The sequence below is a fragment of the Vipera berus genome (genome assembly GCF_964194415.1).
Source record: "Vipera berus genome assembly, chromosome: 2".
NCBI classification, from domain to species: Eukaryota; Metazoa; Chordata; class Lepidosauria; order Squamata; family Viperidae; genus Vipera; species Vipera berus.
This window is the reverse complement of record NC_138203.1, coordinates 133492621-133516656: the sequence shown is the minus strand read 5'-3', so window position 1 is coordinate 133516656 and position 24036 is coordinate 133492621. Positions and strand designations below refer to the sequence as shown.

General features: G+C 43.0%; 2 protein-coding genes across 6 annotated transcripts in view; one reads left to right on the top strand and one right to left on the bottom strand.

The window, feature by feature from the left end:
- Positions 1 to 2424: 2424 nt before the first annotated feature.
- On the top strand, positions 2425 to 13167 carry DDIT3 (DNA damage inducible transcript 3). 3 transcript variants are annotated; one of them, XM_081320637.1, is made up of 5 exons: positions 2425 to 2560; positions 4683 to 4733; positions 7959 to 8080; positions 9004 to 9168; positions 12328 to 13167. In XM_081320637.1, exons 4-5 carry the CDS (start codon positions 9028 to 9030, stop codon positions 12751 to 12753), a joined length of 567 nt encoding a protein of 188 aa, XP_081176763.1. In that variant the 5' UTR covers positions 2425 to 2560; positions 4683 to 4733; positions 7959 to 8080; positions 9004 to 9027; the 3' UTR covers positions 12754 to 13167. The 3 variants fall into 3 exon arrangements, with proteins under 3 accessions (XP_081176763.1, XP_081176764.1, XP_081176762.1); XM_081320638.1 differs by lacking the exon at positions 7959 to 8080 and having other exon boundaries at positions 12331 to 13167; XM_081320636.1 differs by lacking the exon at positions 7959 to 8080 and having other exon boundaries at positions 2426 to 2560.
- The window catches only part of MARS1 (methionyl-tRNA synthetase 1), a 26845-nt gene continuing 15916 nt past the window's right edge, over positions 13108 to 24036 (bottom strand). The window contains exons 13-22 of one of the 3 annotated variants that reach the window (XM_081320634.1): positions 23839 to 23934; positions 23192 to 23309; positions 22809 to 23022; positions 21193 to 21324; positions 20572 to 20676; positions 19749 to 19932; positions 17832 to 17903; positions 15051 to 15116; positions 13331 to 13445; positions 13108 to 13220 (exon numbers count right to left, since the gene is read on the bottom strand). In XM_081320634.1, coding sequence (XP_081176760.1) covers positions 13353 to 13445; positions 15051 to 15116; positions 17832 to 17903; positions 19749 to 19932; positions 20572 to 20676; positions 21193 to 21324; positions 22809 to 23022; positions 23192 to 23309; positions 23839 to 23934 — 1080 coding nt within the window. In that variant the 3' untranslated portion in view covers positions 13108 to 13220; positions 13331 to 13352. Of the gene's footprint in view, positions 13221 to 13322; positions 13446 to 15050; positions 15117 to 17831; positions 17904 to 19748; positions 19933 to 20571; positions 20677 to 21192; positions 21325 to 22808; positions 23023 to 23191; positions 23310 to 23838; positions 23935 to 24036 lie in introns of those variants that run through there. The other 2 variants (XM_081320633.1, XR_014025516.1) reach the window with 2 other exon arrangements.

Sequence of the window (24036 nt, the reverse complement as noted above, 5' to 3'; positions counted from 1 at the left end):
AATAGCAACTATATTGGCACTGGCATACCAGCAAGCATGATAAATTATTATTTGTGGTTCTCAGGAATGGAGCACAAGCTGACAAAAGGTAATTTCATATTAAATAATTCAAGGAAATTATTTCTACAAGATTTGATGATGTGCTCCATAAATCACATATAAGTCCAATTTACTGTCCTTCCCAGGCATCCAACAACATTCTGGCCAAAATAAAAATATTGTCTTATACTGTACCATATATGAACGAACGTGTCTCATACAGAAACCAAAATAAATTCTGAACTGAATTGGGAAGAAGACTGTGGATGAATTGCAACAGAAGCAGACACCTGAATTGGTCAACGGTCATATTTGTGAACAAATCAAATGTATGACATACAGTTTACTTTTATGTAGGAGAATGCTGTTGGTTAATTAGGTCCAGTCATAATCCCAAAGTTCTTCAGATCATATAAACATTAGTTGGCAATTCATTAAAAACATGCTTTTTATTAATAACTTTACCGATCTAATTTTCTAATTCTAATGTAAGTTATTAATGTTCCCATTCTTCAATGCTGAAATTACGACAGAAAGAGCCATATTTTAATGTGGATTTGTATGCTAGAGTTTTAGGCCCAAGTCTAGTAAATTTTGCAGTTGTTTGGTAGTGTACACAAGGATTCTTTGGACGTTCTTGTGGGAGCTCTGAAGGTTCCCTGATAGCTTGTCCACCCTCTACTAGACATCCCCTTAAGAAACACTGTGAGAGAAAACTGTATATTACAGTGTGTCATGGATTCCTAGGGGATATAAACTGTGCCAGGCCTGAGTAGAATTTCCTACAAACAGAATGTTGCCGTAGGATGTTTTGCAATTCAGAGATCCACTTTCAATGCTATTTGTCAGGCAAGATGATATATAGAAGTTTGCGATGGGAAACAGATTCTGGCTCACAAGCATAACAATCAAATGAAATATCAAGTTATTCAAATTACACTGCCAATACAACAAATTAAAGGTAGCTTCTCAAATTCATTTTCAAATGAAATAATCATAATATTCCAGTTCAAAAGTTCAAGTCCTTTTTCTAAATCCAATGCTTGTTTTATATTAATTACTTGCAATTGCATTCATTTTTATAAAACCTATTCAAGTGGCTTGAGTATTGTTTCAAATAATAAGTCATTTGGTAATCCTATCTGTGCAAAGTTGGAAATAGCCTGAATTTTTGTGCCAGGAGCAATTTTGACAAACTTACACAAGACCTTCTTTTTTAGTCTAATATATAATTTCTACGTGTCCTTATTGTTTTATTAGTTTGTTTCTCCTAAACAAGTGTTATTAGAATTGGGCAAAGCTCTGCTACCTCCTTTCTTTGACTAAATATCACTGAGATGAAAAGGGACACAATCCGAATATACACTTGTGTGTATACACTGTTTTCTTCCCCACGGAATTGTTTGCTTTGTATTTCAGGTGCAATATTTAGATTTGACTAGTTAAAGCAACTGGTTTAAAATGTCCTGATTAAACAAGCACTGCTTAGTACAGAGAGCAGATTATTTTCAAAACTGCAACCATTTACAGGAGTTGGGCTTTCTGGAATTCATATGTGACATCATTAAAAACCAAGGGAGAAAATGCTTTTTCTTCAGAACTCTCGTTTTATTCCAAAGCAAACGTACACAGGCTTACTCCTTTCAAATCCGTGCTATTAATCCAGTATCTTGAACCGATCGGCAGCTCTTAAATTTATTTCCTTACATTCCAAAAGCCCGCTTTTCAGGTGATGATAACAATACCAAAGAGAGCAACACTAGGCCAAATACTACGTGCAAGGACAGCTCAAGCAAGGCCTTGTCACTGTTTCCCCAGGGAGAACTGGCCCTTTAAGCAAACGGTGGGCGTGACGTGACGTCATAAAAGCTTATCCGGGGGGGGGCTCCCAACGTAATTCGGCCTAGTTACTACTGGGAGATTTAGGCACAGGCTCGTTGGAGGCGGAGGAAAAGAGGAGGAGGAGGAGGAGGGAAAAGAGAAAAGGAAACAAGGCAAGCCCTGTAAAAGGGACCTAGGAAGGCCAAGGTCAGGACTCCAGCCTCGGCTGCCGCTGCCGTGACCGCCAACGGTTGCCAGGACGTTGCATCATCCCCAGCGCATGACTCACCCACTTAAAGACTCGTGACCCTGAAGGGAGGGGGGAAATTTCGGGAGGAGTCATTTCCGGGTGCGACGCGGCAGTATCCACCCCGGCGGAGCTGCGTCACTCACACACTGGAGAAGGCGGGGCTTAGCGAGAGGACGACGACGGCCCATTGGGCGGCGAAGGGCGGAGGCTCCTTTTCTTCCGCCAATGGAGAGGCGCGGCGTCGCCAATTGGCCCGATATGGCGCAAGGGTTGCGTCATGCCGAGGGGGCGGGGCGCTCTTTTAAAGATTTCTGTGACCATCCCGAGCAGGAGAGGCATTTGGGAGCCGGCGGGTCTCGAGAGCGGAAGACGATGAGCCGCGAGAGGAGAATGAGCTGTAGCCAGCAAGTCGGAGAGAGGATCGCGGGCGAGAAGGGGCCGCGTAGGAAGGTGCGGAGCTGGGAGGGGCGCACTTTTCGGGCGCCCAGTGGAAGGTTTGGATGGCTGGACAGAAAAACCGGATCGGGTGGTTCACCGGCTCTGCATCTTAGGCGGATCTGGCGCTCTAAGCCGGGCTCCGCTTGCAAGATGCGCGGCGCTTTCGTTGCTTCTCGTCCTGAACCACTGGCCAACATTGGCCGGTCCCTTTTCTCTCTCCACGTGTGCCCCCGACCACTACCTGCAAAGGCTGGTTTTCTTCCCCCTTTCCCTGTCGGGATGGCTCCTACATCCTGGCTTGTGTTGAGTCTGCTTTCTACCCAGAGAGAGAGAGAGAGAGATCTGAACTCGAGGGGTGGATTTGCTCATTTAACAAACACCCAGTTAACATTTTAAACAGAACGGGCTGCAGGGTTTGTGCGTACTGCATAAAGGGGGGGGGATCGTTTGAGTCTATTTTTTTATATTAAAAACGCAATTTCATAGGAAGGGGATGAGTACGGGGGCATGGTGTAAAAACCAGTATAAGGTACTATAGTGCGTTGAGGATTCCCCCAAGCAACTCCCATTTCCTTCCTAGAAAATGTGAGAGGTGCCCAGATTTCCGGAGTGAGCTTAAGGATGCTAGCTGGGTTTTGTAGTCTAGCGGCCAAACCTCATTTTTCCTGGCTTGCTTAGTTTCCAGTGCAGAGCAAACTGGGGGGTTTATTTTGAAAAATAATTTGAAACTGGGTGCTTGGCCAGCTCAGACTACATCCTTTCCCATAGCTGTGTGCTTGCTGTGGGCCTGGCAAGTAACCCTGAGGACAAAGCTTTTGTTATAGCAAGCTTTCCCCACCCCACCCCCCTCACACCATTGGAAATGAAATCTTGCCTTGCTGAGAACTTGGAAGAATTTATCAGAATTTATTAAACTATTGGAGAAGTCTAAAAAGGATGCATTCTTGCCAGTAGCTGAGGACAGTGCTGCAACATTTCCCTGCCAAGTTTGGAAAATCACCCCCCCCCCCAGGGTACTCTGGTTACTTGGAATGCCTGCTTCTCTAATTCCTTTGGGAACCATTCTCTTGCACATACATAAACATGCATCTTTCCACTAAGTTGCATAACAGTTCTTGGATCCCTAATTCTCTCAGTTTCTTGCATCACTCGGGGCTGATGAAAACCAGTGGTGATGTCCCCTGTGCCTGCTATGTTCCTGTGGGGTTCAGAGTAGTGTTGCTGCTTTGCTGTTTGATTTGGGGCATTGCAGAAATCTCTGTAGGAAATGCATGGCTAGAATGGAAAGCAGCCATCCTGGTTCCTGCCATGGGCGTTAAGAATACAATCACACACACCCAGTGTCCCTGTCCATGAAGCTCATTGGAAAGCAGACTTAAGAGTTCGATGCATTTAGAGAGTATCTGGTTGTAGGAATGGAAGGAATGGGGTTTTTTCATAATCAAATGAGATTGATGCTCGTATTTTTGTTAAAAGGAAACCACTAGATTTGGCAAGTGTAGATTTTGATTCTTAAGCGTAAGCATTGTCTGATTTGGTCTGCTTGCAAGTATCCTCCGATCTGCAGTTTAGCTTGTGACCCCCATGCTAATTTGGTCTGCTTTACAAGGTAGGGATAGAGGGACTGTAACTGTTTCTGATGCTGAGTCCAGTGAAGGAAGGGCGAGCTGCATCCAGATGTTTTTTCATCTGGATTTACCCTTTCTATAAAAAAAAATAACTGTTAGAAATAATGCATTTAAAAGAATAAAAAATTGGCTTTGAGTGTAAAATGCATAAACATGCTACTTCCAAAAAACCTAAAGCCCTTAATGATTGCGTTGGCTGCAATCTAAATTGTGACACAAAGATGGTTGGGGAAAAAAGGACTGACATGAAACATATAGGTGACAGTCAATGAGCTTGAAGAAGAGGATAATGCTTTGATAAGCAGCAGCACTTCCTCATTTTAAAGGACAGAAGTGAAAAAAAATAGTAAAGGGAATTTGTGGTGCCCCCGTTCCACGCTGCTGTTCAGTGTCAAAGGCCAAGATTGTGTGTGTGTGTGGGGGGGCTTTTCTTAGATGGGTGTAACACATTTATGATACACCATGTCCCCTTTTAGTAATAATCACAGATTTTTCTCTTCTTTCAGTTTCGAACAAAAAATCGCACATTAATACATCACCACACTTGAAAAAAAAAGGTAAGAAACCAAGAAAAGCAGGTTGCATGGAGGGAATCTTGGGAGAATTGTACTAAACTTCAAATGGATTCATTTTAACAACTCTGCATTTTTGAGAGTAATAACTGTTGAATTCTCTGGATTTGCTCCAGAATAGACATGTTGTAAGATTGGATTAGAGTGTCTCCTATCTTTCGGCCTTCGAGGTAGGCCAGGTCAAGAAACTAGGTCATGGCAGGGATTCTGGGAATGCTTTTTGGAGGACAGAAGCCTATCTTAATTTCTCTCTGCCTTATCTTAACTAAACAAAATCAAGGCTGGATCATTTCTCATCCTTTTCTCCCTGGGATTCAGTAATTTTTTTCTGAAGGTTCTCCCCCCCCATTTCTCAGTTTGTTCATCCTCATTTCCTTATGTCTATAATTATCACTAAGAAGTTTGTGGAAGAGTAAGAACAATATAAATTTTGAAAGAAAAATAAAACTAAGGAAAGTAATGTGGATGAAAAAGCGCAATAAAAGAAATAAAGAAAAGAAAAAAGTTATAAAGAAGCTACTTCCAATCTTCTTAACGCCAGTTTCAAGTACCTTTATATTTTGCCTTCTCTCCCTAAGAATCCAACATAATATCCTTCTTTCTACATAGTCTACCCTTTTTAATCATCAGTCACAAGTTCATTTCTTTTTCAAGCAGAAAGCCCAGGACTTTCCAGTCATTAACAAATGTAGTTGTTGATCTTTAATCAAACAAAACAACCTCTGCTAATCTTGTCACCTCTACCAGCCATTCCTTCATTGTTGGATATCTCAGAAACTTTCCACTTTTTGTGCCTATAATTATCTTGGTCTTCCATCATGCTTTTCTAATTGTCTGTCCATTAGTCCCAATAAGAAAAGTTCTGGTTTTAATTGAATATTAATCTTTAAAGTTTGTGGTATTGCTGTGTACCTGAGCCCAAACCCAAAATTTTTGGCTATTTTGTAAGTCCACCAAACATGATAAAATGGCATGGGTCCGGGTTATTTACGGGAGCACCTCTTGCCGGCGTTAACTTCCCATTGTCCTGTGCGCTCCCATAGAGAGGGCCTCCTCAGGGTGCCGTCGGTCAGGGAATGTCGACTGGCGGCTCCCAGGTGGAGAGCATTCTCTGTGGGCGTGCCTGCCCTCTGGAATCAGCTTCCAGTTGAGCTCTGGATGGCTCCCGACCTTCACTCGTTTCGCCGCGACCTGAAGACTTGGTTGTTTGAACAGGCTAGCCTGGACTGAAGGATTGGATTTTAGAGTTTAAATTTTAAAAATTTTAAATTTTAGAATGTATTTATTGTTTAGGGCTATTTGATTTAATCTTATTTTAATTTTTATACATTGTGTGTTGTTTATAGCGTTTTAATTGCCCTGTACACTGCCCCGAGTCCTTGGAGAGGGGCGGTATATAAATCTAAATAAATAAAATAAATAAATAAAATGACCCTTCATGCGTTCCACATTTCCAACTTAAATTTTCCTCATTCCCAAGGTCATGTCTAGTTCCTTCACCTTGGGACAGGCACAGTGAATGGGTTCCCATGTTGTAATACACCCAGGGGGCACTGCTTTTTTCAGGTTTGAGATATGAAGTTTTGACATTCCCCCACCCCCATTATCATGTGACCACATTTTGGGTGCTTGGCAAGCAGCCCACATCATGGCTGTAATTTATGACATTTTTCCCCTGAAACCAGGGTTTACTTTTCAGAAAAAAATCCCCCATAGTGAACCGTGGGTTTGCTTAATGACTGCAGTATTCACTTTACAACCCCTGCAAAAAAGTCATAAAAGGCTGACCAGCTTTACAACCATCATGACTTACAAGCAAAATTGCAAACTCGGTTACAGATGTAAATCAAGGATCAGCTGTGACTGTTTCAGGAGTGGCCAGCATTCCTGTTATTTTTCTAACCCAAAGAATATTATATTTAGCAGAAAAGATGGATTTAAAAAATAATATATTATTCAATTTCATTCATTCACTCAAAACTAGTTAGTTTTTGAGGCAGTTACACTTATACTCTAAAAATACTTATGTTCATTTAGAAGAAACTGTAAACCAAGCTCTTCATAACAATAATAATGTTATGTTCTTAGAGGCACAAATGTCAACATAAATTACTTGCTGTTCTTTGACACCCCCCCAAACTGATGTATTTTTATTGCATAGTATATTCCATCTGTGTAATTTACAAATATGTATATCATCATAAATGTCCTCGTTCATATGGTTGTTATCAGTTGTTATCTGCTGAAATAAATGTCTAGAATAGTGGTTTATTCATGTAAAGTATTTGGATCAGTGGGGAGGGCATAGGTATTTATGTGAATTGAAGCTTGTACTTAGAAAAGCATTTCAAAATAAATAATTGGTTTTCATTGGTTGTTGAAAACAAACTGGGTTTTTAATGCTTTTGCTGTTGTTTCCTTGTGGAAGACAATGCAATCATGGTGCTTTTCACCAAGAATATTCTAAATGTCTTTAAGATGCTTCCATTGTATATACCAGGGGTAGGCAACCTTGGCTCTTTTATGACTCGTCAACTCCCAGAATTTCTGAGCCAGCATGGCTCAGCTTGGAAACCTTTCCCTTTCCCCTCAGCATGGCTGGCTCAGGAATTCTGGGAATTGAAGTCCGCGAGTCATAAAAGAGCCAAGGTTGCCTACCCCTGGTATATACGAAGGTTATTCCAGAATTGGTAATTTATGCAGCTGATAGCTGTGAAATAGAGCCAGTTTGGTGCAGGGATTAAGGTGATGGATTTGAAACTTGGAGCCTTCAAGTCCTAGTCCTTCCATAGGCTTAACAGTCTGTTGGGTGATTTTGGGCCAGTCACACTCAGCTCAACACAGGATGGCCGGGAATCAGGGCAATCTGCTCATGTTCAAGTTTTAAATAGACACAGACCTGGTTGGCTGTGGAAAGGTTACGTAAAAGGCTAGGCTTTTTTCAAGATGCCTGAAATTTGCCTTCGTGGTCCCAATATGTTTCAGAGTATACACCACAGGAAAAGTTAATTGGACAGAGAGGCTGCTTGTGGCTTTGTTAATTGCTAATTCGGAGCTTCCAAAAATGGACGGTGCTTTCTACTTCTGAGCATGTCCCAGCTGGCCTCTAGGCCAAGGAAGAAAGAAAAGTTCCATGTCTGAGGCATAGGAAAGCTTGGCTAGCCCTCCCAGCCTGTCTTGTGATGATGACTCACCTTTTATTTCTCACAGTCCAGGAGGTTTGCGTTTGCTAACCTCCGCCCATTGTGAAGACATCTGGAAAAGCCCCGACTTATCTCCCTGTGCAGCATGACTTGAATACAGTATTGAATTCAGAGCTCAGCTCACAGCAGGTATATGGAGAAAACACCATTTTCCCTGTCTGTTTCCCCCCGCCCAGTAGATCACTTAAGTAAAATAAAATTGGCAAGGTGCCTCTGAAAGGGAATGCTTCATGGTTACATGGATACACGCTGCAGTTTTGCTCATGTGTATCTACATGTTGTAAATACAACGGACCAATTTCAGTCATACGTCAAAAATATGGCATATATTGACAGCCGCAGTTCTTACTCTGAAGGAGTCCTGCAAAGTTCAGAACTAGCTTGTCAGGAGGGTATGATCAAGTGTAATTTGGCTGATGCCAACTTAGCGATTGGTCTCATTGAAAATCTGTTCTGCCTTTTGCTAATATGGCGTTCAGCCTTTCCCAACCTAGTTGCCCTCTCATGTGCTGCATTCAGGTTGGTCCTCCGTAAGAGTGCTGCCCAATTGCAATTTGAGGTTGCTTTCCCCCCCCCACAGCCCATGTGCATTTTTACCGTTCTCTTTAATTTTTTTGCTCTTAAAAGAATTTGCTCTGCCACAGGTACATTGAGCAGATTTTGTAGGGGCTTCTTTTGGGAACACGAGAGGCTTCCTAACGTGAGAGATGAGAAGGTTTTCTACTTGCCCATTGTTGTGGATGATCTGAATTAAAATGAACCTTGGGAGAAACTTTTCTTTCTCCCAGAGCAAGGGTAGGCAACCTCAGCTCTTTTATGACTCATGGTCTTCAACTCCCAGAATTCCTGAGCCACCATGGCTCAGCTTGGAAACTTCTCCCTTTCCCCTCAGCTTGGCTGGCTCAGGAATTCTGGGAGTTGAAGTCCATGAGACATAAAAGAGCCGAGGTTGCCTACCCCTGTCCCAGAGCAAGTCTAACTGGCTGAGCTGTGTTGCAATCTACAGAGATGTTATCCAGTTTTCTGACAGCATCCATAACTTTGCCTTTCAGAAGCAGTGTGGCTACTTCTGAACCATGATGGCAGAATCCCTGCCCTTTTCACTGGGCACACCAGTGCCCACCTGGGAATTGGAAGCCTGGTACGAGGACTTGCAGGAAGTGCTGTCCTCAGATGTATCCAGCAGGACGGACCCCTCTGGGGGCGGACAGGAGCAGGTGAGTCAAATGGCTTTTCTCTGATGCTTCCAGAACTGCCGAGCCCTGCATCAAGTGGGTGGTTGGATTCTATTGTTCTTTTATGGGCTGGCTCTAGATCACACACTTTTCTGCATTAGAGGGATGTGGCCACTACCTGCAGTAACAGATCTTGCAGTCCTTTAAAAATGGGCACATTCATTGTAGTATAAAACCACGTGCCCCAGTCAGGTGCCTTCCAGATGTTCCCATAATTGCTCACACTGGCCAGGTTTGGGGAGTTACACTTGCACGCACATCTGGAAAGCAACAAATAAGAGGAGGATGCCCTTGTATTTTACTTCATTTATGATTCCTCCCCTCCATCGAGTGATGACCTGAAGAGTTGTGTTCTAGAACGCTAGAGTTTATATTAATCTTTCAGTGCTTTCATTTTTTTTTCAAGTTAATAAGTCTAAGGAATGTAAGGAATTGTTAAGATATATTTCAATTAAAAAATGCCTGAGTAATAATTGTAGCTTCCTCAGGTCTTTCCAGGGGTGGTCTTATAACCTTAAGTATGTGTGCTCAGAAGCCAGTAAATGGATAATTTGAATAGTGGGCATCTCGGAGTGTTCTTTCTGGCTGTTTTCCACTATAGCAGCGCCTCTCAAGCTTGGCTTTTTAAGATGAGGACTTGGACTTCAAGAATTCCTCAGCCAGCCATGCCAAAGTTGAGCAACACTGCATTCTAGACCAGACATGTCAAACACAAGGCCCGGGGGCCGGATCCGGCCCGCGAAGTGGTTTCATGTGGCCCACGAAGCCATCCTGGAAACAGTGAGGGAATGGCCCCCACTGCCTTGGCCCTGGCCCAGAGACCCTCCTTCTGCCAGAGACACTCAGATCTGTCCCACTCCTGCCCAGGCCCCCATAGGCACCCTTGATGCGTAGGTCATACGCACTCTAGCCACGCCCACCCAGTAGGCCACGCCCACCCTGGCCATACCCACCCGGCCCCTTGAGGGCAACCGCAATTCTGATGCGGCCCTCAATGAAATTGAGTTGCACTGAACTCGGTTTTAAGTAGGTACTAATAGTAAGGGGGTACTATTAAATGTTTCATTTGAGCTGCTTTTGACTACTGCCTTTTCTGCCATGGCTCCTGCCCTGTGGAACGTCAGCCGCCCTGCCCTCCCCCTGCTGATGCTGGCCCCAACCGGTTGGCCTTCCAGAAGACCCTCAGTTTTTGCTAATGAGTCTCAGGATCCCATGATAGAATGAAGCCCATTAGATGATGTTAACTGATGTGCTCTTTGCAGCCATTCTGTCTTTTGGGGTTTTTTTTAGTTGTGATTTTAATAAGTTTTTATGTATTCTGTTGTTATGTATGCTGCCAAGAGTTACTATGTGAGATGGGCGACTTATATAATCGACCTGGCCTTCCCAAAAGCCCCGAACCCTTGGCTTTTCCCTCAGGCGTTGGGATAGGATGAAGTGACTGCAGGCCGGAAGCTTGATTTGGTGCCAGGTGTTTGTTTTTAATGTTTACAGTTTTAATGTTTAATTCTTGATTGGGAGCCACCCTTGGTTTGGTCTAAGATGGGCAGCTATATAACTATTTAAAATAGTGGTAAATAAAAAAAACTAGGCAAAAGGTGATATTTTAAAATCCCCCATGCTAAATTGATAGCACTCATTGTTCGGTCATATATTCAGAACCAAGCCCTTCAATACAGCACTCCGAGTCTTCCCCCCCAAAAAAAATTGCTCAAATATGAGATGGGCAGAATATAAATGTAATAAATGTCTTGACTTGTTAAGTGTGCTTGTTGAGGTGTGATATTATCTTAAGAAAACACATGCACGGGCTTAGAAATTATTCTTTCCTTAGAAATGTATTGTTCCACCAGGGCCGTCAAATAATGCAGTGAAATTTTAATTAGATGGGGCTGATATGGGGACATTTCTTTTCTAATACCAAATGTTGATATCTTTAATCTGTTTGCAGTCCTCTTTCTAACTTCAAGAGCATCAGAAATGCGAATGGAGGCGAGGGCTTAATACCAACATGGCTGCAAATATAAACTGCCAGCCTTCATTATCTTCTGGTTAAATCTCATTACTGGTGGTTTTGGCAGCATCCAGCTACACTACTAAGTGTGAAATTTTGGAATAGGATCCCCATTTTCTCCAATCACAAGAGCCCTTGCCTCAGGAATATACCGGCCGTCCTTGTTTAATGATCACAATTGGGATCAGCAACTCAGTCATTAAGCAAAGTGAAACTCTGATTCTGCTTATTTTACTTCAGCTTTTCTTTGCTTTACATGCAAATGTAAGGACTGGTCACAGAGTTACCTTTTTTATCATTGTTGTAACTGAACGGTTGCTGTGTGAGACAGTTGCTAAACAAGGGCTGCCTGTACTCTTTACATTATATTGCTAGGAAGTAATAGGCATGGCTTGGCTACTCTGCATTTGGGAGGTGTAGATGCAAGTGCAGTAACAAAGAGACTTGTTCTTTCAGCAATCTGATTATCTCCAATTTGTCTTGGTGGCGTTATTTGAACCAAAGTTGGATATTGTTCCATTTTCATCCAAGTTAAAAGTTTATACAACACAGGGCCCTTACGTACTACATATAACTTCTTTTGTTCCACTACTTGAGGATTTTACCCAACACTGAGTCAGTTAAACATGCTGGGTGGGCAAGGCAACTCAGCAAACGGAGACTGCATAGGAAGGAGGCGTGGCGAGTTATAAAATTTTCATAGGTTCTCAGGTTGCGAACTATAGTTTCCATGACAGTGTAGGAAACTCTTTTCTGGATGCAAAGCAGACACTGAAGGGCTGTATTCATGTTTTCTCAGGCATCAGAGCACCTCTTGGAGATCAAATCCCAAATGCTGCACAGCTAAAATCTTCAGGTGAAATTGTACATTACAATGATTTATGTAACCCCCACCCCACCCCTTACCCAAAGGACTGAGTGTATTTTGTTTTTTTCTCCCACTATATTCAAACTTGTAGAAATGGAACAGGCAGTAAAGGCAGCCAGCACAAAGCCTTCCCATCGGTTTGACAGCTAAGAACCTGGGTTTTTTGAACTTCTGTCTGCAGCCTGCCACAGAGGCTATTGGAAATGGAGGCCAACAATATGCACCTTTTAACCCATCTCTCGCTCCGCTTCTTTTTCAGAAGGAATTTGATGGCTTTGATGGTGCTGCTCTGCTGTGGAACTTGGAGACTTCCAACTCCTTGGAGCTTAATGGGGACACAGTGGCAGGAAACTACGAGTTGGAGCCTGATCTTGCAGCTGAACTTTTGGAGCAACTGGGCAAGGAGCCCCCGGAGCCAGCTGAATCCGATTCTAGCCACGGTTCTCCTACACAGACAGGCACCGATGATGAGGGGATGTCCACTGGCCGGAAGAGGCGGCAGAGTGGCCAGCCTCACGGTGGCAAGAGACAGCGCGGCAGAGAGCGGGAGCAGCAGAATGAGCGCAGAGTGGCTGAGCTGACAGCACAGAATGAGTACCTCCAGCAAGAGATACAGCGCTTGAGCACTGAGGTGGAAGCTACACGAGCAGCGCTCATCCAGCGGATGGTGAGCCTAAAGACGTGATGGGTTCCGGGAACACTTTCTGCACTGAAATTATTTCTCCTTGCTGTGGACCAAAAGTGTACAGGGCTTCATCCTTTCCGGACTGAGTGACTCTGCAGCACGTCGAAAGGAGAAGCACTGGTTGACACCTTAGAACACACAAAGTATCCTGCGGCACTTTGAACTTGAAAAACTTGCTCCTACTCTGGACTTCCCTTACCGAACTGTACTGTGTGTGGCCCGGTTATTTTAGGCAAAGAGGAGATCCCTGACTTTCCTAGAGACTGACCGTGGCAGTTGTGCAACTGACTTGTTCTTAATAAGTTATCTGTTCTTGTCCTTGTGAGGAGGTGCAGGGAGGGATGTCTGCGTGTATCGTTTCCGTGCAACAGTGCTTTGTACTTGTATAAAGAACAATAAAGTGTTTATTTTGTCCCGTGTAATCCAACAATTTTGAAGGTTCGGGAACCGTTTGTGGTAGTGACAGACTGAAAAAAGGAGAAAAATTAAATGGGATCACAGTTGCTAGCAATTGTCCCAAACAAAACGAACCTGAGATGTCTTGACTGCGATCACAGCTCAACAGTTCACTTTTTACCTTTTCCTTCTACCACATTGTGTTAGTTCTGCAGCTCCACCAACTCTGAGACCACGGCATCAGCTCGCTCTTTCCCAGCAGCAGCCTGGGCCTTGGCGTGTTTTGCCTTGTTACCCTAGATACAAAACTGCAATGAGTATATGGCAACCTTGTTCACCAGGAAGTGCCAAGCTAAAAACAACATAAGCTAAGATTTTCGTGGAAATGTAGACATTGCGTGTTCCTTTCCTTTACTAACTTCCTAAAATGTATTATAGTTTCAAAGAAAAGTGGAACAGAAATAATTACTGGTAGAAATGCAGACTTGAGTATGGAAAGTGCTACACATTTCGTGGACTGTATAATGAACGGTTAAGGGAAATAGGTATATCTGGCCTAACGAAGAGAAGGATTAGGGTGACAGTGATAGTTGTTTTCCAGTACAGGTAGGCCTCAATTTGCGACCACAACTGAGCCCAAAACGTATGTTGCTAAATGGAACATTCATTAAGTGAGTTTTGCCCCATTTTACGACCTTTTTTGCCACATCTGTTAATAACACAGTTAAGTGAATCTGGTTTCCCCAGTGGCTTTTATTAGAAGGTCGCAAAAGGGGGTCAGATGACTGGGATACTGCAACCATCATAAATACGTGTCAGCTGTCAAGCATCTGAACGTAAATCAAATAACCATGGGATGCTGCAAGAGTCATGAGTGAAAAATGGTCATAGGTCATTTTTTTCCTAGTGCTGTTGTAACTTCGAACAGTCGCTAAACAAACTCGTAAGTCAAGGACTACCTATACAGTCTCAGAAACGAAAGGGTTGACTTATTCTCCAAAGCACCTCAGGGTAGGACAAGAAGCAATGGGTGGAAGCTCATTAAAGAGAGAATCAACCTGGGACTAAGGCGAAATTTCCTGACACTGAGAACAATCAACCAATGGAACAAATTGCCTCCTCTGGAGGTTTTCAAGAAAAGATTGGACACCCATTTGTCTGGAATGGGCTCCTATCTCGAGCAGGGAGTTGTACCGGAAGACCTCCAAGGTCCCTTCTATCCCTATAATTCTATGATTCATTCTTGCTGGCAGCAATAAAATACAGGTGGATTATCAACAGATCTTAATTAGCCTGCAGATCTAAAATCTTGTTTGGTTAATATATATTAATACATTATTAGCCACTATAGGGCATTTCATCCCCAATTTCTAGTCTAGATATATTTCTATTAACTTATAAAAAGATTTGATTAGCACAACTGAAATCGATAAGATGGGGGGGAAAAAGCTATAAAAATGCAAGGGGAAAAAATATCGTGCATATGTCTTGTAGAAATTTTGATTGCTAGAGGTCAGTGGGCATCTGAGAAGAAAACGTGGGTGTTCTCACAAAAACGGCTACCGTGGTAGGGATAGCTAGTTTAACCAGAGCATGCTAATGTATAAACTACAATTTACACATCAGACCGGCTGGAGTTATGCTACGTGCTCAGCCCAAAGACAAATTAGCATTTTTGTGCAAATTCACCATACTGGAACTAGAAAGAAAAGGTTATTAGCACAATCCATTCGGTCTCAAAACCTGCAGCATTATTTTATTGTGTCTTCTTAGAAATGAGTGATACCTAAGTGTGCTCATAGGCAGGCAAAACACCCATAAGCTATACAGGGAAGCCTAGACCTTAATGATACTACACTTGTTACTAGCCTCATCCCCAACACTTCAGAATCCAATCTTACCCATTTGTCTCCTTCCTGATGTTCCTTCCCTCCCAATGTTTTCTGGATATTTGCAGCTGCTTTTTGCTGGAAGCCAAAGAAGATAAATATTATCAAATGAGCCACACCTCTCAACTTTTTAACATACCTCACTCACGCCATGCTTCTATGATCTCCAAATTGGGTTATGCTTATTGACAAGAAGGGAAAACAATACCACAGATACTAAAAATATTACAACGCAGCTAATTTCAGGAAATGGAGAAGTAAGGCATGCACTCCTTGATGAGCACCATCCATAAAAGGAATATTATAGTATCACAATATTAAGGTAAAAGGCAGAGACAAAGGACTGGCGTGTGATTGTAGCAATCTTTTAAGATTTTGGGGTGGGTGGGGGTGGGGGAGGGTTGAACTTGCAATACAAGCTGCAAAGGAATGGTTATCACGGTTAATAAGCCATAGATATATGCTTCTTGGAGGAAGGATTCAAGTTAAGTTATGGCTAGAGCACTTCAAGAGTTCATACAAGGATTTGATCCTCTGGTGGAGCTCTAAAGGATGCTTGTGGAGAGTCAATAATAATAATAATTTATTAAATTTATATGTTGCTCAATTCCCAGTGATTCTGGGAAATTTATCAACGGTTTCAAACAAGAAAAACATCAAAACAACAAGGTAAAGAGAGCAGGGTGAAAAACCAGGTAGGAGCAAAGGAAAACAACCTGGGTTAAAAGGAAACCAGTCATTCTCTCCAAAGGCCTGGGGGAAGGACCTTCAAAAGACCGGAAGGGCAGGGACCGTTCGTATTTTCCAGAAGTTAGGGGCCATTCCAGAGAAGATTCGTTTCCAGGTTTCCAATAGATGCTATTGTTTAACTGAAGGAACCTGGAGCATGCCAGCCCGACCAGATCAGATCGGCCAGGCAGACACTATGGGAGACAGGTGAAACACCCCACCCCCCCAAGTACCTAGACCCTATGCTACAAAATGCTGTCAGGTTAACAACTTTTACCTTTGGCTTCAGTGGGAAGTCTTCAGACTGGAAAGCAGGAGAAGGGAACCAGAGAAAGACCAGAAAGAGGCAGGAATAGTTAGGTGCTACAGCAGAGGAAGCTCTTTGCAAGCAACCTAGAGTATGTAAACCAGATGGCCCAAGGAGGAGGAGGAGGAGGAGGAGGAGGAGGAGGAGGAGAACAGCTACAGGAGAGATTTACTAATACTTGGAGCACAGATCCCATCCCAATCCAGTTAACAGTGTCCATGTAAAATACAGTCACAACGGGTTGGGCTGTTCCAGCTTGACAGGAAAATTAAACCACAGATGCAGAAAAGTAAAAAGGGTCAAAGTAGGAGAGCTGGCTGGCAAAGTAAAAGTGGTTCTGAAAATAAAATCCACTTTTAAAGAATATCTAAGTGCACATTTCCCCAAACGTTTTCCGAGTACGAAAGGATCAAAGGATTGGCCACCAACCCAGGAGCTGATCAATCAGCTTATACTATAGGAAGGAAGCTCCCCACAGGGTTTTGCAGGTAACGAGCAAAGAAAAGGGTAACGAAATTATCACGGCTGATCTAAAATTCATAGTCTAAACATGAACGTAAGATCTGGGAAATGGAAATAAATTAACGTCAACTAACACCCGTATTTTAAAATGTTTGTGTTTTTTTAAAAAACGAAGGTATATTCATATTATTTACATTACAATACAGTGAAACCTAACTATCTAGACCTCAATGGGAGGGATCAAATTCTGCCTCATTATAATGTTGCCATCACACAATGACACCAATTATGTAAATGATGCATCCTGTGACATATGATTTGATTTTACCAGATATGGGAGAATAACAGCCATCTCCTCCCCCAACCAGTTCATTAAAATGAGGCTTTGCTGTATGTCTGGAGCCCCATCATAACATTGTGGAAGGCACACCATAAATCAGACATGTCAAACTCGCAATGTCATGTGACGTTGCGTGACGTATCGGAACTTTTTCCCATTGCCAGCAATGGGATGGGCACGGTTTCTCCGTGATGCTCTGGCTCATGGGCCGGCAGTTTGACACCCCTGCCATAAATGGAGAGATGCCAGAATGTAGAACGTGGCAAGATCCTCTGTGCCAGGGGTAGGCAACCTTGGCTCTTTTATGACTCGCTGAATTCAACTCCCAGAATTCCTGAGCCAGCATGGCTGGCTCAGGAATTCTGGGAGTTGAAGTCCACGACTCATAAAAAAAGCCAAGATTGCCTACCCCTGCTCTGTGCCAATGGGCACCTCTCTCTCTCTGATGCTCAGTTTCCTCATATCGGTGTCCTATGAGCAATCCTTCTCTGTTCCCAATCATTGGTTGGCAATGACAGTACTACAACTCGGCAACTATGAAGTGAAAGGAGAAGCTGAGACCACTGGTAAAAACGAGGGGTATATCTGCATTTTACAAAGATGTGCTTTCCTCCTTGGTTTTCCAGTAACTATCATGGATGAGTTAGGAGGAGTTGTAGAGGAGGCGGACTTAACCACCTAGCAATCGAGAAAGAGGCTTTTACTTTGTGGCGAAGGGGGTTATGCATTTGGTTCTCGACCAGAGCAGCTTTAAGTGCACCCTGCTTGTCAGGTTTTTTTCCCTTCATCTTTTCCTCATCTGGCTTTATGATCTCCTGGCTCATAAAGTTGTGAGGTACAGTGTCAGCATCCCAACTATTTTGAGGAGCCTCAGAAGTGGTGTGGAGACGTCTCCTCTTACTGTCAATGGTTTCCAAAGCAGTCTGGATGAATCAGTTCTTCCGCCATTTCTTACCTGTCCTCCACTAAAGTGCTTTCGCAAGTTTTCAATTTGTTCAGCCTCCAACTTTTGGAACAAGGGAGTCACCTGGAATGAAATGTAGAAGACCATGAAAAAATCTGTGTGTGTGTGTGTTTTGTTCTCTGAGGTCGAATTACGTATATACAGGTCTACATGCATTCTATATCTCAGTGCTGTATCCAGTATCCTCATTCATATAGTTGCATGTAAATGTTTGGAATTCCGTGGACAGTATCTGATGAAGGTACGAAACAGCCAGAGTGGACGGGTGGCAAAGCATAACTTAAGTTCCCAACAGTGTCACTGCTGTCTGCGTAGCCATTAAGCTATTGTTTAATATTAAAGTATTAAGATTAACAATTTATATAAATTATATTTCATCAAGCCCCTGCCCCAAGTAATTTATTATTTAGTCTAGTTTGGCCTAGTGCAGAGGTCTCCAACCTTTCTGGGCTCATGGACCGGAGGGAAGGAGAGCAGCTTTCAAATTGGCAAGTGCACATGCGGGCACGTAAACGGTACCACGTGCCTGCAAATGGTGCCATGTGCGCCGGGACGGCATTAGCGGCCCTGTTCATGCATGTGCAAATGGGCCGCGCACACCCACCCTGCGCTAGCGGGCACTAGCACAAGTGTTGTGTGTGTGCGTGTGCAACTGTTCACACACCGGCCAGCCATTTCTGCAGCCCGTTGGCCAAGAGGCCGCAGCCCTGTATTGGGTTGTGGCCCATAGGTTGGGGACCCCTGGCCTAGTGGTTAAGGCACCAGGCTAGAAAGCAGGAGACGGTGAGTTCAAATTCCGCCTTAGGCATGAAAGCTAGTTGGGTGACCTTGGACCAGTCACTCTCTCTCAGCCAATTCACCTCACAGGACTGTTGTCGTGGGGAAAATAGGAGGAGGAAGGTGTTTTGGATATGTTCGTCGCTTTGAACTATTTGTAGAAATAATAATTAATTTAATTTAATTTTAATTTATTAATATTTCTATACCGCCCTTCTCCCGAAGGACTCAGGGCGGTGTACAGGGTAAGAATAAAACACAAAGCTACAAAAATTAAAAAGTAATTAAATACATGCCCATAAAAAACAATAAATACATTAATAAAACCCCAATAAAATGATAGTAAAAACCCCACCAATCCCCCCTCAGGCCAGGCCGGCTTGTTCGAACAGGTATGTTTTCAGATCGCGGCGAAAGGAGCGAAGATCGGGCGCCGTCCGGAGCTCAACCGGTAACTGGTTCCATAGCTCCGGGGCGCCCACAGAGAAAGACCTCCCCCTGGGGGCCACCAATCTACATTCTCTGACCGGTGGCACCCTGAGGAGGCCCTCTCTGTGGGAACGCACAGGGCGGAGGGAAGTTGACGCCGGCATCAGGTGTTCCCTGAGGTACTCCGGGAATAAAGGCAGGATACAAATAAATATGAAAACAATTTAATAAATACTGCTTTAAACTAATAGTATTGTGAATAACAACAAGGCTCAATACTGACCTCTTTGGAGAACCCTGATAGCCACATTTATCAACGGAAGAAACTTCGACACCATGAAATTAACTTACACAAATGGTTTTGAAGTTTTCCTTGTGGCTTGGGTGCCTAGAATATACGGGAGCTCTTTTCCTCATTGGTTTCCAGCATGGTCCAAAACAAAAGTTTTTAGGAACAGTAAAAGGAAAGAAGCTCAAGCTTGTAATAGGAAAAGTATAATTATATCCCTCAGTAAACCATATGTTTCTTCTGGCAAATATGTTATATATTTTTTTAGTATGGAACAATACTTCTTACATGAATCTTGACTGCATCTAAGCTGGTATTATTTATTCTTTTTTTCCCCCTGGCACTTGGGAGAACTGGTCCTCAACACTGCTTCCATTACCCTATCACATGGCTTCCATCCCTGCAACACGTACCGTGCCAATCTGATGTCCAGCCGGCAGGGTGCAGACGAAGTCATTGGTCACAACATTAAAGCTGGATGCAATGCACAGCTGGTCCTGGATTGCAGCGCTCACATTGGGCATGTAAGGTTGCAACACAACTGACAGCAAGCTTGCAATGTTGACAGCCACCCCTATCACAGTGCTTGCCCGTTTTCTAGGAAGAAAAAAAAAAGACATCTCTAAGAAGACAAAAAAGCAGCAAAGCCAAGAAAATGGTGCAATAGCCAATAGGCAACGCTGACAGTTTAGTCTAATCCAGGGGTAGGCTCTTTTATGATTCATGGACTTCAACTCCCAGAATTCCTCAGCCAGCGTGGCTCAGCTTGGAAACCTCTCCCTTTCCCCTCAGCATGGCTGGCTCAGGAATTCTGGGTGTTGAAGTCCACGAGTCATAAAAGAGCCAAGGCTGCCTACCCCTCATCTAATCCTTAGCCATGAAACTTGGCTGGGTGACCTTGGGCCAGTCACTCTCTCTCAGCCCAGCTCACCTCACGAAGTTGTTGGGGAATTAGGAGGAGAAAGGTGTGTGGAATATTATGTTTGCCTGCTTGAGTTATTTGTAAAAATAATCAGGCAGGATACAAATAAAAAAAATCAATATTTAAATAAATGTCTGAAAATAAAACCCAGCTCACAAGAATAAAAGCAGAGAAGCATCAAGGCATTTTTCTCTCAAAGCAACAAATCTAATCCAAATAAGCTATATCACAACGTTGGGAGGAGAATTCCCTTAGTTAGTTCTGCTTGAAACAGACCATCCCCAAATAGCATTTGCCCACTATCAGTCACTCACTTATCTGCATCACTGCCTTTGATGCACTTCCAGGGCTCATTGACCTGAAGGTACTGGTTGCCATGGCGAGCAATATTCAAGATGCTGCGTAAGGCATCACGAATCCTGAGAGAAAAAAAAGCCAAGAGACAAAGTTGTTGACGTAGCAGAGGTAAGGAAGAAAATGGCACTTTACTTCTCATTGCTGAGAAACATTCGGCAAAACTGAGCAGCCCTCTCATACAAACATGCAGGAAACCTTCCAGTAAATCTGTTGGGATTTTTCCTTTCAAATTCTCAAGCAGCCACTCACAACAGTCTTGGACGTTTCTGGGTAGGCAAACTAATAAGGACTATGCAAATTAATCATAATCTCATCTGAAGTTTTCAAGATTATGAAACCAGCATCCACAAACGTTTATATATTCAGGTGTTGCTACTTCACACATTCAGAGCCACTCTGGGACAATCTCTAGCTCTGATGACTCCCCACAAGCATAAAGGATGGAAAAGAGTCTTCCATTTTTTCCAGACTTCTACCACTGCAGTTGTTCATGCATATTCTTCAGGAAAGGTTGTGTCTAAGCTACCGATTACATAGCTCCTAGAGTTACTGGCAGATGCTAGATTTCCAGGACGTACTTAACCTTCTCCAACAACTGGTTGTATTGCCGCAGCTCCAACGTGATGTGAGCCAACAAGCGCTTGTCATCCTGGCTCAAGTTCATCGCAGGGACGCAACCCCCAAAGAATTTGCACACAAAAGTTCCTGCTCTGAAAAAGGAAGCAAAAACAAGGGACAGAGCTAAGAGGATACATTAAAGTTTGATACATTCGAAGTTCACAGAAAGCTAGATTAATTTTCTCATCTTTTGTTTCCAACTATCCCAATCTACCTATCTGGGCAACTCCTGGACAGTCAAATAATGAAAGATCTTTACACGAGGATGACGATGCATTGGTTACTTGACACTTGGCCTAACTCACATTCTGTAGGTCACAGCTACAGGCTTGTTCTGGTACATCTGAATTTCTCATTCCAGAAGAACCCAGAAAACTATATACTATAAACAGAGATTTAAGTAGTATGGAATTCCAGAGCAAAGTGATCCCCAACCCCCCACAATTTTCTTTTTTTTTCCCCAGTGCCTCCACCTAGTAAATTCTTGCACTAGCCAAATTAAGGTTTCTTTTTCCTCTTTGGGATTGACCATTTGAGTCTTGATTTCTCCTTTTCATCCTCAACACAGTTTACATTTAGACAAACAGCGATGTCTAAATGTAACTCTTATGAGCAACACCATGATTGCTGTTTTGAAAAATTGTCTCACAATTTTTTTTAAGGAATGCCCCCAATTTTATAATGTTCACTACATCTTCTGAGATTTCAACAATCTCGTAAATGAACACCAAACTACCACACAGTACAACTTTGCCCACAAATGGTTGCTGATATTTCTTCTTGTTAGGGGATAGTTTTGTATTACTCATTTTAATTGACCGACATAAAATTCTGTCTGTCTATGTGAGATGTAGATGTTCTTGAGAATTACAGAACTACATGGGTTGTTGCACACAAGGTATGAAATGAGCCTGAGAGTTACTGACCTGAAGACACAGTGAAAAGGTGGGGAAAAAATAATCCTCATGCACACATACAAGGGCCTTTCCAATTTCAAACCTTCTTCCTATGGTGCCGCTTCACTTTCTACTCCTCGTCCTAACTCTAGGCCAGTCTTTGCAGTAGGCTAGTAAATAGTTTACAGGGACGCGGTGGCTCAGTGGGTTAGCACACTGAGCTTGTCGATCAGAAGGTCGGCAGTTTGGCGGGTCGAATCCCGAGTGCCGCGTAACAGAGTGAGCGCCTGTTACTCGTCCCAGCTTCTGCCAACCTAGCAGTTCGAAAGCACGTAAAAATGCAAGTAGAAAAAATAGGGACCACTACGGTGGGAAGGTAACAGCGTTCCGTGCGCCTTTGGCGTCTAGTCATGCCGGCCACATGACCACGGAGACGTCCTCGGACAAGCGCTGGCTCTTCGGCTTTGAAACGGAGATGAGCACCGGCCCCTAGAGTCGGAAACGACTAGCACGCATGTGCGGGGGAACCTTTACCTTTTACCTTTACCTTTAGTAAATAGTTTGTCTGAATCTGAATCTTTTTTAATACTGTTTTTAGCTCATCCCATACCCAAAGCTAAGCTACCACATTGTTTTACTGAATTCACACCATGGGCCCATTTTTCTCTTGCCAGATTTACCTGTTGATGAAATTTCCAAGGGTATTCAGCAGCTCGGAGTTGTTTTTGATCATCAGATCATTCCAAGAGAAGGCACTATCTTGGCTCTCTGGCCGCAAGTAGAGCAGGTAAAAGCGCCAGATGTCTGCAGGAATGCCTGTGTCCTTGGCCATATCCCCAAAAACTCCCACACCACGGCTTTTGGAGAACTTGCCATCCTCGTAGTTCAAATATTCTACAGGGAGAAAAAAAGAGGGTGATGTTAGGAACTCCTTTTTTAAGGGTTCCTCCGTTGAAGAAAGGGAATGGAAATGGTTAGCTTTTGGTTGTAAGGCACCCAACAAGACTAGAAGTCAGGAATGAAAAAATGAGGTTTGTGGTTAATTCTCTCCCCCGGAAATTACCTGTTGCAATTAGATGGTTGACCAGAGTGTAATTATCACCGGTGCCCAGCAATGAGCAAGGAAACACAACGCTGTGGAAGGGAACGTTATCCTTGGCCATGAAGTTATAAAGCTGAATCTGAGAAGGGAAAGAAGAAAGAGTGAAAACGCGGCATAAAGCACAGCTGTACCTCGACTTTCTGACAACTCCCTCCCATCCTGTGTAGCCTCAAATAACTGACTGTGATAGCATGTTATCATGATTAATTTTTTTAAAAAACCATGTCTTACAATAATCAGAGGTACAGATTTCCTAAAGACATAATAATCTCATGCAATTTGCTAGGGTGAGTTGAAGAATTTAAGAAGAAGTTTGGTTCTAAGTAGTGAATGTGCTTAAAGCTCAGAAGAGTTTATCTAATGGAATGATGGAAGATTTCCCTGATTTCCCTGCCACAAATCTATTTATATTTTACATATTACAGAGATATATAAGTGACTTCAGAAAATTTCATAATGATGTGTTCCTTCATATTGTAAATACAAAAGATAAAGTATTATAAATATTGTAAAGGTGAGTTACTATATATTTATAGTATACATATAAAGATATCTCTGATATAAAGAAAGGAATCAACTTTCAGAAGGAAGTGCCTGGATTAGCCCACCTGTTCTGGGTTCTTCCACCATTTCTCCCATTGGTCAGTGTAATTAGCTGTGATGGACAGATAGCCAATTGGAGCATCAAACCAAACATAGAATACCTATTAAAAGTAGGGAAGGGGTTACATGTACAGACAGATCCACAGAGAACAGAAAAAGAAACATCTGCGTGAGCAGCTGAGATTTGAGCTTCATACTGTACC

Coding starts and splice junctions, on each gene's coding strand:
- DDIT3 (XM_081320637.1), top strand. CDS start 9,028: ATGATGGCAGAATCCCTGCCCTTTTCACTGGGCACACCAGTGCCCACC. Junction 9,169..12,327: donor CTGGGGGCGGACAGGAGCAG/GTGAGTCAAATG, acceptor CTTCTTTTTCAG/AAGGAATTTGATGGCTTTGA.